The sequence below is a fragment of the Excalfactoria chinensis genome, chromosome 2 (assembly GCF_039878825.1).
Source record: "Excalfactoria chinensis isolate bCotChi1 chromosome 2, bCotChi1.hap2, whole genome shotgun sequence".
Lineage (NCBI taxonomy): Eukaryota > Metazoa > Chordata > Aves > Galliformes > Phasianidae > Excalfactoria > Excalfactoria chinensis.
The window spans coordinates 48,629,014-48,647,422 of NC_092826.1; the positions used below are offsets into that span (position 1 = coordinate 48,629,014).

The following is an 18,409-nucleotide window of genomic DNA, read 5'->3' on the forward strand; positions in this document are numbered from 1 at the left end:
AGGCTGGATGTTAGGAAATGCTGCTTCTCTGACAGAGTGGTCAGGCAGTGGAATGGGCTGCCCAGGGACGTGGTGGAGTCACCAACCCTGGAGGTGTTCAAGGAACATTTGGACGATGTGTTGAGGAACATGGTTTAGTGAGAACTATTGGTAATAGACAGCCGATTAGACTGGATGATCTTGTAGGTCTTTTCCAACGTTGGTGATTCTGTGATAATCAAAGCAGGAATGGAGGTAGCTTCAAGGAGTCAAGTAGTAGGTGTAAAGGAAGGAGAAAAAATGCAACGAAAGGAAGACAGAATATGCAGTCAGAAATACTTGATTAATATAGCACTTTTTACATATTGAAAAGTTTGAAGGTAGTTGTGGTCATTAGGATATATCAAAATATTTACAGGAAGGAGGCCCTTTTGTTATATTGTCAAAACAAATGGCAGTTTAAGTTTGTGAGCAGTACTGTTACTGATTTTATTTTATTTTTTTAATTTTATTTGCAGAGTGGGTACTGAAACGGTGATTTTTTGGACTTTTTGCAACTGCAGGGTTAGGATTTCAGAGGCTAACTGAGTAGATGTGTATTTGTACCGTGTTTTCTTTATAAGCCCAACAAAACAGCAAACAGATTTTCTGTTAATGGTAGTACTGTGGGTACTGGTTAACCAGCAGTCACTGTCAGTGAGGATACTAACTCATTGCATGTTGTAGGATTAAGAAATGCTTTCTGTGAAATACAAGTAATTAATTTTAGAGTACTCTCCACTGACCTGATAACCTTTTTTCTTCCTGCAACTGTTTAAAAAACAACAACAAAACAAAAAAACAAAAACACACACACACACACAAAACATGACAAAGGAAATGACATGCAAGGAAGTGTGCTTTAATTAATAATTAAATCATTTTCTTTGCCAGTAGTGCTGCGTACTGACACCACTCTAAATGAGCAGATACACTGGTGTGTCTCGGGTAGGAGTAGAGTAGTAGGAATTTCACAATATTTATTTTTTATATTGACATAGTCATAGACTTAGAGGATGGTTTGGATTGGAAGGAACCTTTAAGATCACCTCGTTCCAATCCCTGCTATAGGCAGGGACTCCTCCCTCTAGACCAGGTTGCTCAAAGCCCCATCCAGCCTGGTCTTCAATGCTTCCAGGGATGGGGCATCCACAACCTCACTGGGTAACCTGTTCCAGTGTCTCACCACCCTCACAGTAAAGAATTTCTTCCTAATATCTACTCTAAATGTACCCTCTTTCAGTTTAAAGCCATTTCCCCTTGTCCTATTGCTACCTGCCCTCATAAAAAGTTTCTCCCCAGCTTTCCTTATTCTGAAGTCAAGATTCAGGTTATTGTAGGTGCGAGTTTAATTAGAAGCTCTTCCTTTTTTTTTATAAGCTTATGGGTAATATTAAAAGAAAATGCTCAAGTGTGGAGAAAGGAAGGGAAGGAGCAGACTTTATTTAGCATGGCAGTTACAGATTTCTGACTTTTGTACTGGGCATTTTGAACTTTTCTCCCTCTCCTGTTATGAAGGAATAAGAGAGTAAGATGATACTTTGTAGTGTACTTCATATTCATCTTAACCAAGTATTCTGCAAGATCATTTCACATATGTTTAGGTCTTTTGGAGGGAGCGGAGGGGTAGAAATATGTTTAAATCTGAAAGTTTTGAGTGTCAGGTCTAGCACTACAGAGAATATACCAGTTAGTTACCTACATTAAACCAAAATAGCTGTCCTGGTCCTATTACAGGAGCAAATTCTCTTCATGATGTTCCCAAAAATCTTAGCTATAAAGCAACAACAAAACATCATACCTGAACCAACACCTAGCTGACATAAGCAGAACGATTACTAGAAGACTCAGTAAGACCGTGATCCTGGAAATATTTGTAGTGTGATGCGTCAGCTCAAAGCTCGGGGTGTTTCGTGGGTCTTTTTAAAATGGAGTCAAATGCAGTTTTAATTTTCACATGACCTTTTCATCTTGGCACTCTTACAAGTGCAAGTCAGACGAATGAGTTCAGCAAATGACTTTGTTGGGGTTTTTGGTCATGACACTGTTTTTGCTGTAGGACATATATATTTTTTTCTTAGATCTCTTGGTTTTCACCCGGAGCTGGAATTGGCTTTTGAGTCTTAGCTAAGCCACGAATCTGACTGCAGTTTGGGATTTATGAGGAGCAGTCCAGAGTGGCTTAGCAACGTGCTTGACTCTTAAGCCTGAACGGAGTGAAAGAATCAACAGCTCAACTCTGAAGAGTTGAAATGAGTGCCCGTGAGCTTCTCCTAGTCAGATGAGAGTTCTTGATATGCATTTCTTTAGGTTAAATTTCTAATGTTATTTGCTAGGTTCTCTTTTAACTTTTTACTTAAGTGGTGAGCTGAGTTTGCCCTGCTTATTCCCAGCCCCTTGTAGCTCATGCCTTGGCAATTGCCCTAACCAGACAACATGAAGAGAAGCATTAGGTCTTCTCTTTTCTTGTTTTGCAATTCAGGATTTATAGTGTTTGCAGTTTGGTTGTTTTTTTTTTCATCTAGACTCTCTTATCATAGTGCTTCATGGCTTATGTAGTAAAAATTCTAGTGTGCTGTTGGGATATTTTGTCCCTTCAGCTTATCGTACCTTTTTTCTTTGTATTAAGATCTTTGTGTCTCTTAGAAAGATAATAAATGATACTAGAAATCACTAGACTAGATATTGCTGGCAGTGTTGTAAGTGAAAAGCAGTTTTCTGCTATGTTCCTGACATATGTTTTTAGGACAACTTGACTTTCCTGTCGGGTTTTAAAAGTGCTTAGCTTGCCTTGAAGCAGAAAAGTATAACAGCAAGTAACAGAAAATTCAGAATTCCATTATGTGACACTTGGTGTGACAGAGCTGAAATACTGCAGAGCTCTTAGATTCGTATGCATGTACCTATAATGATGGATTATGTAATTAATATGCTTGACAGTGGAAATTGTTTCTACTTCCAGAAAGCATTTTAAAATCATTTTTAACATTGTAACACTCTTAAACATTTAACATATTGTTCTTCTTGATAAATCTCTTTTTCCACTAGAGAGGATAACACCATCACCAAGATGGACCACCTTTCTAAAATATTTTAGATAGAGAGTATTTCAGCTTCCTGGACTAGAAAGATAAGCTTTTGTTGGCTGTGTGACCAGAAATGATTTTATCTGTTCGGCTAGTCTTATTGCCTATAAAACAAAGTGGCATATTGAACTGCAGTGAGAGGTCAAATACCTGGAAGCTTTAAGTCTGTCAGAAATATAGGTTAGAAGGATGAGGCACTTCAGCATCTAACTGTGGTTTTCTGATGCCACTGTCTCCACCAGTAGCTATGTTTCTGGTTTTGGTTTTCACTCTAGGGTGGGAGCTGTCAAAGAGCAGGGTACGTGGAGTCAGATGAGACTGTTAGTCTAGTTTTTTGGAGTAGTATTCAACTCTGCTTCCATTTGCAGTAACAACGTTTTTCCTGGTTTGTCATTGTAATTTATATAATGTTGGTTTCAGTGGTTGTTTTCTGTTTGTTCTTTTTTCCAGACACACAATGAACCCACTGATACAAGATACGGCTAGTAAACAGCTATAAAATGCCCAAATCTGGATCTACAAAAACAGCTCAAATAGAAAATTCTGACAGTGATAGCACTATGGTGGAAAAACCAACTGCAAGAAAGGTAATGCAATTATATTCATGTCCGTTTAAGTTTGGTGGAACAAAGAACATATATTGTATCACAGCTTTTCCTGCTGTAATGAAAAATAAATACTTATTTATGTTCTGATATCTTGAATGCAGAGGAAAAAAAAATCCAGTGCAGTCTTTTTACATGCCTTCATGCGTAAATTTGGGATCAGAATGTATGCCTGTTGTTGCAGCTTGCAACTTAGTTCAAAAGGAAGCTGGATATGTGTTCTGTTGTGTTAATGCATAGTTTCCATATCTTATATGAGGTCTTTGTACACTTACAAGAACAAGGATTCATATCTAATTTAAATTTACAGTGCTTTACAAACACATGAAACGTTTTTGAAGGGTTGTGACAGCACAGACCAAAGAGCAAACAAGTGTCTTAGATTTCTTTGTGATACAGGAACTTTTTCCCTTTCCTGGGAGGATTTGAAAGCCAAATGCTGCGGAAAGCTTAAGAGTAACACCTGTAGAAGTGAGTTTGTGTTAAAAACTGTACAGTCCATTTTTTGAGTGATAGAAAATGAAAGGATATGTGAGGTCTAGTAATACTAGTGAAAATAGTATGCCCTTGAGTGTGAAGTATCCTATTACTCTGCAACTTCTAGAAACATGTTGCAAATAACTCAGTTACTGCTATAGTTTAGCTGTTGTATAACTAAAAGTACAGCTCACGAGATAAAACATTATTCTTAGTTGTATATTGCCCAATGGAGACGATCCGTTTGTCTCTGAAGTAATGTTTAAAGCTATGTTTATAAAAGGAGATTGTGTCTGTAATCATATTTACTATTATGTTGAAGTCCATCTTTCCTGTAAGGCCATTTGATGGCTGCATATAAGACGGGGAGATGAAAAGATGGGAAAAGATTAGAAGGTCCAGTATGTGCTTCAAAATATTTGTCTTCCAAAAAGATTTATACAGAGCATTAGACTTTTTAGTCTCTTCTCAGTTTGTTTTATGGGTCCCAGTAAAGTGAGGCAAAGGCAGACGTTTCTGCTGGCTGTAGTAAGTTACTTAGATGAAGAGGAAGACTGAGGAGTAAAATGAAGAAAGGAAATTGGCTTACTAGTAAATGGGTGGAATAAAAATATTTTATTCCCTTCTTGTTCTTGTTTGGCATATGGTCAAGTTAACTGAAATACTGGGAACGTTAACACTTGGAAAAAGAAGGGATTTTCTGGGGGCTAAAACCAGTAAGAATAGGAAGGCTACTGCAGTCAAATCTAGTGATGGTATTGTCTTTTTATAAGTAAGATGCATTTTGGCGAGCTTTTAGTTTGTATTAGTTAAATAATCAATCTAATAAAAATGCTTTCTGGCATAGTGTAATAGGAAGTATTTCTGGAAAAACAAAAAGCAACCTTCTGACACCCCTGAAAATCGAGTACGAGTAACAACTGCAATTGCTAGAAAAAACAATTCTCTCTCAAGTTTTGTGAGTTTAAGAGGAAAAAAACAAAAATCTATAACAGTTTAAAATGAGTTTTCATCTTTTCACTTTCATCTAAGCAAAAACAGAGGGTTTTCTAAATTTTCTACATTTTCTTTTTCAGTATTTCTTAGCTAAATGTATGGTTTGAAAAGCTTGGAATGCATTTGCTTATAAAACTGCATAGAAATATACCTATTCCTATTTTTATAGTGCTTGTTGCGTTTTTTTTCTCCATGAGCTCTGAATTTTGCATACAAACAGCTCTACAGTCTGAGTTAAAAATAGATCAGTTGGTCAAAATGAGTTTACTTCTCAGGCTCCTTTTCCTTTCCTGTGCTCCGCATCTGACTCTCCTCTCACCTCTTCTCCCTCCTGCATGTTACTATATTGGAAAAGTGATGCCAGTGTCCTGAAGTGGCCACTGAATCTCCAGCCACTGCCAAAGAAGCTGCCTTAGCAGTGATGCTTGCTACCAGTTCAGTATTTGCTGATTGCCTTGAGACCCTTCTCTGCAGGAATCTCCTGCCTCTGATCCCCATAAATTGTCCCTTTTCTGCTGCTAACAGTAGCAGTGCACATGTGCTGAGTCATTTAACCTCCATGTGCCATCAATTCTGTGAAACATAGGTAAGCTTCTGAAACACAGGTATATTTTGCCAGAAGAAAACTATGTGTAAGTAAGGGTCCTTTTGAATGAAGTTGATAATTGTGCTGGGAATTGGATACATGACAATAAACATGGTAATTATGAGTGTGTGAAGGTGTCCTTTATTTGTCAGCAGGTAGTGGAGTTGGAAATATGGCAAATTCTTATTTGTTTCAGGAAGGAATAAAGTAATGCTGTATTTTTAGTAGTCATATAAACACCTTTTGTTGTCACTTTGGTTCTGATAAAGGTTTGTTCTTAGTGAAAAGGAAAGGTGTGTTCACTGGCTAGTTAAAGCTCAGGAGGAGATTGGAATCTGACCAAAAATATGGCTATGGAAACATAATGGTGAACTAATTACATTGATACCAATAAGTAAACTGCTTACATTTACATTCAGTCTTTCATACTGTCCATCTTGGAACACGGTGTAGTATGAGATGAGCAAAATGTAGGATTTGGCTTGAGGTTATATGATATAATACTACTACTACTAACACATACTACTGAAAATATGAGACGTTAAGTAAAATTACATAAATCTGTGTTGCAGTTAATGTCCCTGTGTTCACATTTTTAGCGTAATAAATGCTGTTTGGTTGCTTTGTCTTCATTTTGAGAAAAAATGAATGTATGGTAAAGATATTGGATAGTCATTTAACAGTCACACGTGCTGTTTAACACATGAATAGACAATTGGCAGAAGTATTTAGCTGGCACTAGAATAAGCTGAGGATTTTCCCCTGTACTAGAGAAAAGATAGACAAAATATTGCCAAAATGTAATCTTTTGGATTCAGCCTTTTATGTTATTCAAAATCCAGCAGGATAACACTGAAATTTGCGTTTGAACCAGAGAAAATCAGGAAGACAAATCTATATTGTCCAAAAACATAGAAGTGGCAAAGGTTGAATTTGTAGTAATAATTTTAAGTGAAGCATATTTAGAAAGTAGTGGGAATTTCTGTAAAACAGATTTTTCCTAGTATGTGTTTGTGACTGTTGATTTACAGTCAGTGTTTTAAGCATTAAAAACATCATTAAAATCTTACAGATTAGTTAACCTGATGAAAGGTAGGGGATGGTGGTCCAAGTGTAAAGAATAGTAATACAGAAGTTTTGCTTCAGTGGAGTATTTTTATAACAAAGTATCTTGATTAATCTGACCAATTTGTTGTCTGTCCAGTATTCTTAGTGCTGTGTGACTAATGAATGACCATTTACACTGCCGTGAGGGACGTCACTAGTATGTGTATGAAAGGACCCTGGGGTCTTCAACATTCAGATGATCACAGTGGTCCTTAATACAGAGGAGAAAAAAAAGCATTCTAACTAATTTTCATATAGCTTTAGCTTTTTTTCTTTAATTTATTTGTTTATTTATAGAATAGTGCAGTCAAGCTACTTCTGCACTTTGGGATTTAAACATCTTTTTATTTGCTTCTGTGTCCAATTATGTGTTTGTTATTGGTGCAGAAATATCTCTGAACTACTTCTGGAGCTTAATTGCAGTGACTGTAGATGAACAGAAGATAGGTAGTTCAATTACAGATGTTCTCTTATATGCCCATAGATCCATTGTGGGCAAAGGAGTCCTGATGTGGAATTACTCTCACACACAACAGTGCATCTCTGAAACGAACAGTAATGTTAAATGACGCCACTCCCTGAAAAACTATTATAGAATACCCTTAGTTGGACCCACAAAGACCACTGAGTCCAACTCCTGGCTCCATACAGACCACCTAAAATTCAAACCCTATGTTTGAGAGCGCTGTCCAGCTGCTCCTTGAACTCTGGCACTTGGGGCCGTGCCCGCAGCCCTGTGCATCCCGTTCCATGCCCAGCACCCTCTGGTGCAGCACCTGTCCCCTACCCCCAGCTGCCCCTCCCCTGGCACAGCTCCATGCCGTTCCCTCGGGCCTGTTGCTGTCACACAGAGCAGAGCTCAGCGCTGCCCCTCCGCTCCCTGTCAGGAGCTGCAGCCGCCGTCAGGCCTCCATCAGCTCCTCTGCTCTGCGTGAGCAAACACAAGGACTTCAACTGTTGCAATTATGTGGTGTACTCTAGACCCTTCACTATAACTGTAACCCTCCTCTGGATGCTCTTAAATAGTTTGATGCCGTTTCTATATAGTGGGGTCAAACCAGCACCCAGTGCTGGAGGTGAGGTCTCACAGTGCAGTGCAGACAATCCCTCCCCTTGCTTGGTGGCAGTGCTGGGCCTGGTGCAGCCCAGGCTGTGGGTGGCACACTGCTGGCTCAGGTCTGAGTTGCTGTCAGACATAACCCCCAGATCCCTTTCTGTGGGGCTGATCTCCTGCCTCTTGTTCCCAGGCTGCACATCTATCCAGTGCTGCCTCATCCCAGGTGCAGCATACAACACTTACTTTTGTTCAGCTTCATGCAGTTGGTGATTGCCCAGCCCTCCCATTTGTCAAGATCTCTCTGCCTTTGAGGGATTCAACAGCTCCTCCCAATTTAGTGTCATCCACAGACTTGCTCGGTTTATCTTCAAGTCCTGCATCCAAGTCATTGAAGAAAGCATTAAAGAGAACTGGCTCTAAAATGGAGCCCTACAGAACCCCGCTAGTGACTGCCCGTCAGCCTGATGTAACCTCATTTACTATAACTTTTTGAGTCTGACCCATCTGCCAACTGCTCACCCACTGTAGTATGTTTTTGTCTTGCTGTATGCTGGCTTTTTTTTTTCTGAGAAAGATACTGTGAGAAACACTATTGAAAGGTTTGTTGAAATCCAAAAAATTCCATCAGCTGGCTTCCCTTTGTGAACTAGGTGTGTAACCTTGTCATGAAAGGAGATTAGATTTGTTAAACAGGACTTTCCCCTTTTGAACCCGTGTTGGCTGTGACTAACTTCTCTAAGTAAAAGCTGTAATGGCCAAAAGATATGGTATAAACGTATTCCAATGGATAGTATGTTAAGACAAAAGAAAAATGCCTTTAGGATTTGTTTTTCCTTTCACAGCTGATAAAATGTGTAGTTTTTATTGGCTGTGAAATTAGCTTAGCTCCTGAGCAGAGGAATGTACTGTAGTTTCTGTTGTTACAAGACTTAATCTTTAATGCTTGTCCAGTGGAAGTTGATACTATGCTTACTATGCTGTTCTAACAACCGGTACATTACAATGTGAATTAGCTGTATTTTCAGGTCTTTTCAGAGCTTAGAAAAGTAATTGAGTAACATCCACGTTAATATAAAAAGCTTATTATCAAATATGCTTTAGGGTACGTGTATTCTGTTTTGATTGCTTGTCTTGGGAGCTTAAAAGAAAAATTGTCTAGAGTGCGTACAGCAGGAATACCATTCATTGTTTGCAGGAGATATTTTATAAAGGTGAGAACATAAGGAACTTTAATTTATCTGAATTTGTACTTTAGAACTTAAATGGCTGAAAATCTGGAAGTAAATGGTAGATCTGTGGTTCAAAGCAGAAGAACGTTGTTTTGTAAGAAGTGAATTTCATCTTAGAAGACTCCAACAATATTTGTTCCCCAAACCATTTTAATACCATGCAGAACATGCTTCAGTACGTAATTATCTTTGATATATGAAAAGAAATACTTTTTCCTGAGGCTTAGTACATCTGCAGATTTACAGATTATATGGGGCTGTTTTGTCTCCTTTTGTGTCTTGTCACTGATTGTGGATGTACCAGAAAATAGAGCTAGAATAGGATATCAAGATTGTACTGATGGTTGTTAGCCTTCTGAGACTCTTCCTGTTAAACAGATGACAGATGTCCTCTTCATAGCACGCTAGTATGGTTTTGCTAACACCAAACATTTTTCATGTTGCTACACCTTCCAGTGAGGCATGCATTAAATGTTGAGATGTGCAGCTCTAGTTCATCCATTTGCCCCAGAGCACAATAAGCCACGCTTGATTCTTGACAAATCTTGGCCAGACCTTTTCTGTAAAGCCTTAACTGGTGGAAATTTCACAGTCTCCTTGGGCAGTTTGTTCTGATACTTAATTATGCTGACTGATGCAGAGTTAGATGGTAAGTGGAAGGATAAATAACATTTCCTTGTCTCTTGTTGCAGTCTAAAACCATTAAATGTTCTTTAAGTGTAGCAAACATGGAGAATGTATAATGCTTTTCTTTTTGGAGCAATAGTTTATGTATCTCAACATTATTCTGTTTTGATTCCATATTTTATTTGGTTAGTAGTTTTCTGACCTTCCGGAAAAAATCCACAAATGTTCTAAATAACAGGTAGAAATCATATAAACTTTGTTGTAGTTTCACTTCATGGATTACGTGAAAATAATTAATATATTTGTTCTGGCTGAGTTTTGTACTTTGCATGAATGCTGCAGAATTGATGTCCATGCTGTTACAGGACCAGAAGTAGGTGAAGCGGTGAATGCTCACTCTTTAAGCTGAAGAGCATGTTCTAACCCACAGCACTCGCTACTTCTCCTTGCCCTTCTTTCCTGGAAGTTTAATCCAAGAAGCTGTTAAGAACTAATTTTAACATGCAGTCTTGTGATTGTACGGTAAATTACTTTTATCAGTTTGTGTAACCTTTTTTCAATCTTATTCCTTTTGTTTTGTGCTTAGACTATTATTCAAATTAGACCACTTTACATATCTGCTAGTTATTTTATTATTCACTTGCTGTTTTTTTTCTCTTTCTTGCCCAGTTGTGTGGGTTGGAAAGTCAGCCACTGGTTATTACTGTCATTCTCAGAGGCTCTTTAGTCTGTCCAATAGGCTTTATTACTTGTTTGTATTCACTGCCAAACTTTTATTGGATGCTCACTTATTACCCGGGGTTGCTTCTAGTTTTCTCTAATCAGAGGAGGAACAGCCTTTTATTTTTCACAGATTGTCAAGTAGGGGTATGTTCCTTTTCCACCTTTCAAAAATTAATCTACTAGTGTTTTTACTCAATTATCTATTGACTAATAGAGCTATGGAGTTGTAGCTGATACTGCTGGTAATGTATTTTCTGCAGTACATGGTGAAGAGAAAATTTTATGTCTCTGTGTTGTCCCTTGATTAGTATGCAAAAAAATTGGGCTGTGCAGAGGTTTCTCTCAAGCAGTTGTCTCACTGACTTGCTTTTTTTCCCTTATAGTTCAACCTCCTATTTTGTGGCATATTTGAAGTTGCTGATGTGCACATCCCATTTTTCTCATAAAGCATGTTTTATAAGTCCAAAATCTCAGAGTTCTTCATCTAAATATTTCAAGTAACTTGCACCTATTTTTTTTTTCTTCTGAATTTGATACCAGTTAAATAATTTTTTCATATATTTTGTATGATCTTAGTAGATTTTGTCTCAGAAGTTGATACACTACGCTGTTATCCTTGTTGAAATGGAGAGCTTTGTACAGGGATGAATTTGGGGATGGGGTGATGGTAGGCTTTTAGAGATTTTTGTTACTGTACTGCAGTTCACAGTCTGAATTGAAGTGTGAGCTTTTAAGGTGTTTTTAATGTGATTACTATGCTATAGTCAGAGAAGCAAACTGGGGTGGTCATTAAAAGCTGTAAGACTTAGCAAACTCTTATCCAATTTGTATTGTTCCTTTGCATTTAATCAAGGCTCTAATAATGAACAGCAGTTCTACAGAGATGTATCTGGAAATGCGTATAACACAAAGGATTCTCACTTGAAAAAGAAAGAACTGTTATTGATTATTTTGGTAAAATTACTTTAAAAGGTTTAGAAATGAGCTACTATGTAATACGCATACTGACATACATGTACATTTCTCACATAGCACTCTTTGCAGTCTGTATGCATGATGAGACTATTCTGATATATGCAAAAATTACTTAGTATACTTTTTATTTGCATTAGAGCAAGGACAAGATTGCATCCTACAGCAAAACTCCAAAAGTGGATAGGAGTGATGTGGGGAAGGAGATGAAAGAAAAGTCTTCCATGAAACGTAAACTTCCTTTTACTATTAGTCCATCCAGAAATGAAGATCGCAATTCAGACACAGGTAGAACCTTTTTGTTTCTTTGACTATTTATTTGTTGGTAAAATACATCTTAATTTAATCAATTGTGTGTTATGTTTTTACAGTGATATTTTTTTTCCTATAAATAAGGACAGTAAGTATAAGTGTTGCTTCTGATTGTTGCATCTCTGTCTGATAAGTTTTCCTATCAGATATCACCAGGAGCTTGTGTGCTAGTGTAGTTCATCTGCATTTTCCAGTTCTTTTCTAACCTCATTCTTTTGTTTCTATTTTAGTCATAAATCTTTCTTTTCATTGTCATCTCTGTAAGTCCATTTGCTCAGACAAGTAAACAGATGAAAATATAATGTAAGTGCTTTCATTTGAAGCCTTGAAGCATTTTTGGGAGAGGGAGAGTGGGAAAGATGGGGAGATGCTTTGTCCACTGGTAAAAGAAGTCATTAAGTTTATGGGACTAACTGAACTACCTATGGAGAACAAACTTTTCTTCCAGTTTAATCTCCTTCGTTCTATTCAGGATACTTCTGCACTGGCTAATAGCTTTTCATGACATTCCTGTATGTTCTATTAGAATGGATTTCAGGGCTTCAAAATATGGCTCTTTTCTAGTTAAGATGGAAGAATCTGGGTGTTGTGATTCGAAGAGTAACACTTACCTCTTAGGTTAGATAATTAGACATATGCCACGGTCCAGCAAGAATTCCTTTGACAGCAAGACAATAATCATGCCCTTTTGTAAGGCCACCAGAAGATGTTCTTGTAGGTTCAGTACTACAGTTTCTCATACAGTGTTGGTTATAAAATTTCTATTATTTTTTTTTAGAAAAGGTAATTCTGTTAACATGCTTAGAATTACATGCAAGGTAAGAATCTGTACTGATGTACATGCTTAAGTTTTGCCTAGGATTGATTTCATGTAGGCTGTTTGGTTCTTAGATGTTACATATATACCTCCCTTAAAGAAAATATGCTATGAAATCCAAATTTAAAATATCTGCATTATAAAACAATACTTTTGGATTTAGAGTTCATCTTTTAGTATGTTTATAGTATTCTGAAGTCTTATGCTATTCATAATAACACTTGATTCTGAAAAGACCGTATTTAATTTACAAGTACGCTCCTAGCATTTGATTTGTTGAATTTATTGCTTGGTATTATGCCATAACTCTTTTTCCTAATGGGATTAAATATATTTTGAAATCATTTTAGCATTTATCTTGTGCTTGGTAAGTTGTAGCAAAGGTATTATGGCAACAGTTCAAGTGCGGGAGATAAATACTTAATAGAATAATAGAGGGTACACAGCTTTAACCACTGTGTAGCAGACATTTCTGCTTTTTCTCTAATTCTTTGTTGACACATTGCAAATTTCCAAATGCATTGCTGCTGAGGTAGGAAGACAAGATAACTGCGCTCATGGACAGATGAGGAACTTGGTACATAAGCTTTCCACAGGCCGTAGGGGCTGGAACATGATTGTGACAAAAAACAAAAATAAGTAAGAACAAAAAAATCCCACAGATCTCATAATGCTGATTCCGTACCAAACCAACAGGATTAGAGCAGCAAGCCACTTGTGTTGCAGCCAAGTTTGGCACTGAAATGAATTATGACTGACATCAGTGAGTGTGAAATGCAACGCTTCTTCTAAAACAAGCTTGGCTGTAGACATTGAAAAGATTTCCCATCACTGGACCATCTTTTTGTCGTATTTTCCTCAGTAGTTTCATGTTTTTTCCATACCCCCAAATTCCACCCAAAATGCTCCTCTTCCTGTTTTTTTGGTTCGGTGGTGTGATGTGGGTTTTGGTTTTGTTTTGTTTTGTTTTCATTTTCTTTATTTTGATATTGTCCAGAAACATAAAGTGGGAGTGAACGTGCACAGCTGAAGTGAATGTTAACTTCATCTGTAAACATCTTTTAAAAATTTAATTACTAATAAACTATTTGCAGATTTAATTTTACATCCAGTCTGTTCTGGCAAGAATGCAATCACGCATTACTGACGGTATCCCATAGTAGTTGAGACTCTAAAACAATTCTGGTCCTGCTTTTTATCTGGATTTACATTTCATAGTATCATCATAGTATCATAGTATCGTGCGAGTTGGAAGGGACCTTAGAGATCATCAAGTCCAACTCCCGGGATTCGAGCCCTCTGTGTAGCAGAGAAGCACTTGTACCCTCTGTGCCACAGGTGGAATTCGAACCCGGGCCCTCCAGTGCTGCAAGCAGCACTTTATACCACTGCGCCACCGGGGGCACACATTTAAAGTGGTGCTTTTGCCTAAGGAGCTGCTGTAGTAAATTAATGTAAGATGCTTTCAAGTCTAGCTTTTAGATTACTTCCTTAATAATTTCATACAGGTTAGGACCAAATCTTGCTGTCTAATGCAGTCATGCAGTGCCAGTTGCGATGCCTGTGGTGGCTAAGTCTACCCAGAGCTGACATCTAACGTGAGCTATGGGAGATCTGTGGCCTTCTGAAAGGTCCAGTGAGATAACTACTGAATGGCTTTATATGCCTATCTTCAGTCAAGAGCAATCTAGTCTTAGTTTCTTCTTATTTTGTTGTACATTGCTATTATTTGTTTGAGCAGATCTGTCGCATGTACTGTCCTTCTTTGAATCCTAAGCTGATGATTCTCTTGCTACATCCCCGTTCTGTGACCAAGAGCAGCCACAAAAAGCCAATGCTATATAGATAGATAAGTACGATTGATAGATATCAAATTTAATTGCGGTACAGCATTAGCCCTTGTTGAAGCTAATCTCCAGTAATCCTCCAAAACATTCTACATGCCAACTTTGTGCAAAACGGGTGAAATTGATGGTGGAAGAAGAAACATTTTTCATACCCTCTTTAATAAAACAACTCATGTTTGTGATTATCAGAGTGAGAACAACAAGCAAGCACTGCTACTGCAAACAAGTTTATTTGCTCACTCCACTGTACTAACCAGAAGAAAAAAAACAACTGTGTTTCTCTATGTAATTGAATGTAACTGCAGATTGGAAAAAGTCTTTCCATTGTGTAGATAAGCACGAGTATTTATTTTTTTTATTTTTGTAATCTTGTTACATAGTTGGCTATTTACAAAGACCAGCAAGAGTTACAATTAGACATTAATTTGTCTGTCTTTCCTTAGAAATTGTCTTCTAGATTTTCTGTTTCTAGTAATATGCTGATACTGTTTTCTGCCTCCTTCAGCTTCTTTCTCTAAGGCAGCCCAAACACAATGCAGTCATGGCTTTGAACCTTTAAATGACAACTAGAAAAAACTGTTGTCTGTATGTTCCATATGGATCTCTTATTAACAATTTATATACTTGTGCTTTGTATAGGCACTAGGATTAGAGGAGCTATTAAAAGGATTACTTGACTGTTCAACTGTTGCATCTTTACCTCTAGTTTGGGCTAAAGGCAGGAAAGTAGATATGTTTTTGTGCATGCTTATGTAAGTATCTGTCATAAGCTTAGTTAGATATTACAATAGCACCTTGATTTCTGTGAAGTATGCCATGTACTGTGAGTTCCCTTCATGGCATTCTAATTCTGTTTAACTGAGTATAGGAAGCAACACTCAATCACAAAGTGTTACCAACTTCAATCAGGTTATTGTGATCAGATGGAGCTCTCTAAGTCTTGTTATTTTAACTTTATTGTCTGCAGATTTATTTGCAGTCTTGAACTGTCTTCTGCTATTGTCAATAGCAAGAATATTTCTTTCTTGGTGTGTATCATTTAGTCTTTTAACTTCCATTCATTTTATAGCAAGCTCTTTTTGCTTTATTTCCTTCATCCACCAAAGTGGTTATTTTATGAAAAAATACTTTGTTAGCTTGGCATGGTTTGTTTTGAGAAATCTATGTATTATATTATTTACCAATTTATTTTCCTAAAATATTTAGGAATTAGTTGGCCCAGAATTTGTAATTTATCTAAACCCAGAAAAATAGGTATATTGATTATCTTAGGGTATAATCTATCATGCTTAAATTGTCTTTTTTTGCTGGTGATTCTGATGTTTTTCCTGCCAGTAGAATTAAGCTCTATAAGTAAATTTAATGAAATTCTTCTGCGAGGAAGAAAAGCACTTAAATGCACCTAAAGCCCTGTTTCACGTAGCTATATTATTTTTGAACTTTATTTTTGAAGCCCTGGATTGAAAGGTTACTTTCCTACAAGGAGTGTTATCTGTGTAGACTTGTCTGTGTATTATGAAGGCTATTTACTAAAGACAGTTGAACATGAATCCATTTGAAGAGCTTTGATTGTATTTAATAACAAGTAAGAAATTGCCTGGTGTTCTAACCACTGACAAACACAAAAGAAAAAGTGGCATGAAAGCAAATATGAAGGAAGATATTTGAGTTATATATAGTGGATATAGGGATATATATTGGGATACAGGGTTTGAAAACAGAAAGTATTCAAAATTTATATTAATGATAACAATAACAATAACATTACATTAAAAAAAAAGGCTTCAGCAGTCAATTTTACACAAATTCTACATAAATTGATATTATCTGCCTGTTAAGGTAGTTATTATTGTTAAAATCATACAGACATCAAGATGACAGCTGTGAAAAGATAAAGAATATCTAAAAGGACAGGGCTCCAGATTAAGCTGGAATTTTCCTGCTGATTGAAGCAAAGCGTACTGTGAGATGATAGTCTCGGAGCAGTGAAAACAAATCTTAACTGTTATACTTCGCAGTAAGCTCAATGGAAGTTCTTAATCATTGAAGTGAATATCTGCTTACAGGATGGACCGTGGCAAATGAATTATCAGGTGCACCTGCTGCAGTCTCGAGACGCTTTTATTTTACTTTGTTATTGATTGCATTTGTTTTCTGTGTTGAGCTTTTCAGACTTTCTGAAAACAAGAAGAATTATGAATTCTAATATAGATTTTAATAATCGTGTCCCTTGCCTGGTAAGGGCCCATAACTTGGTGAGAACAACTGCATTTTTATGTGGTAGTTGTAATTGGTAACATCTAGAAATGTTTTGCGAAAGCTAATCCATTAGCGAATTGGGTTATCGGGTACGACCTTGAGGTTGTTTGACAAAGCTTGACAGAATACATGAGTCAATTGCACTTTGTCATATTTCTGGAAAACTGATTAAAAAAGAAAAGAAAACAGATAAAGAAATGTGTGATACATATATTGTTTAAAAAAAAAAAAAAAAGTGAAATATTATCAGAGTATTTATTTCCCTATTATTTTGATGTGTTAGTTTTCCAAGCTGAGTATACCTATAAAACTGTAAGGAGTAATTCAAAAGAAAATGAATGTGTTTTTCTGGAAGAGAATCATGAATGTTAAACAATATAAGCAATGAAACAGCAAATCGTACCAGACAAACAGAAATGCATTATTTTGATGGAAGTACTGCATTAATTGATGAAGGGTACAGATTATGTTCTCCTTAGAGAGGGAATGGCATAATCGCAGTGAAAGGCTGAAGCTTTTTCATTTCATTGTAGTTTTTTTCTTTAAGTTTCCCTGTATGCAGTTCTTCTACAAATAGGGTAGCAGTGTCAAATGTATTTTTAGATGTTCAGAAATGTGAAATGCACACAGGTTAGAAAAATCTGAACATTCATGTATGTAAAGGGGATCTTCTTGTCTTCTTCTGACCTTTTAAACATGATGGATGTGTTTTTTAGGGTGTTTTTTGTATGTACATAGGTCTGTACCTTTCTGTTCTTTAAGTGATCTTGGTCATAGTTGTTTATATTTGGTTGCTGTGGAATTTAGGATGTGCACTCCCTGCGTGCTTTCCTGTGCCTGAAGAGCATTGCATTACTGTCGCCTGTGTATGTAATCAAGCCTAGAAGATGAGATTTAGAGAGAGCAAGGAAGGCAGAAAATGACTTAAAGGGAAATAAATGAAACAAAGAAAAACAGGGAGGGCTGAAGATGGAAGTGTAGAAACCCATAAGATAACAAGGATCAGTTCAGGACTTAATGAAATGTGGAATTGTTCATACTTAGGAACATCAATGGGACTTAAGCTTCTTATATTCAGTTTCTATTAATTTTTCCTTCTCTGCAGAAGTTAGCAGTCTACTTCAGTGGAATCTTGCAAGACTTTCATCCTTTGCAGATGACAGACTTTTAATAAAGCTTTTGTCATACAGGTATTTTGAGGTTGACATTTAGGACAGGAAGCTGAAAGACCAGTGTAGATCACAGGGATAGTCATGAAATAACATGGCTGCTAGTGTCCTCCCCCAACCTTGACATGCCCAGAATACTAAAGTTAACAGAAACTGGATGAACAGTACCTACCACATGGCAGTCAGTTACAGTAAGAATAAAGTGCAGGGTATTTTGCTAAGAACTTAAAAGATCAGTGTGGCAATCACACTTACTTAACCAATAGTAAACAATCTACAACCACATTTTAGTATTTAAGTACTAAATCAGTACCTACCTCGGCAAGCCACAGAAGAGGAAGTGGACAACAGCAGTTCTTCCTCCTTATTGAATTCTGCCAATGTCTTCGTGGGTAGTAGTCAAGTCTGGAGGGCAATATGATGTTACCCACGCACAACTGTAGGGTGTGGAATCATGTCTGACTTTTTACAGGCCTATTGGAAAGGGGAGGGGCAGAGAATCTAACAGATGTATAAGTTATG

General features: G+C 37.0%; 1 protein-coding gene across 4 annotated transcripts in view; it reads left to right on the forward strand.

Moving 5' to 3' along the window:
• The window catches only part of ANKRD12 (ankyrin repeat domain 12), a 61,247-nt gene that overhangs the window by 15,751 nt on the left and 27,087 nt on the right, over positions 1-18,409 (forward strand). For all 4 annotated transcript variants that reach the window (XM_072329148.1, XM_072329151.1, XM_072329149.1 and 1 more), the window contains 2 exons: positions 3,555-3,691; positions 11,624-11,771. In XM_072329148.1, the coding sequence (XP_072185249.1) occupies positions 3,605-3,691; positions 11,624-11,771 (235 nt within the window). In that variant the 5' untranslated portion in view covers positions 3,555-3,604. The remainder of the gene's footprint in view (positions 1-3,554; positions 3,692-11,623; positions 11,772-18,409) is intronic.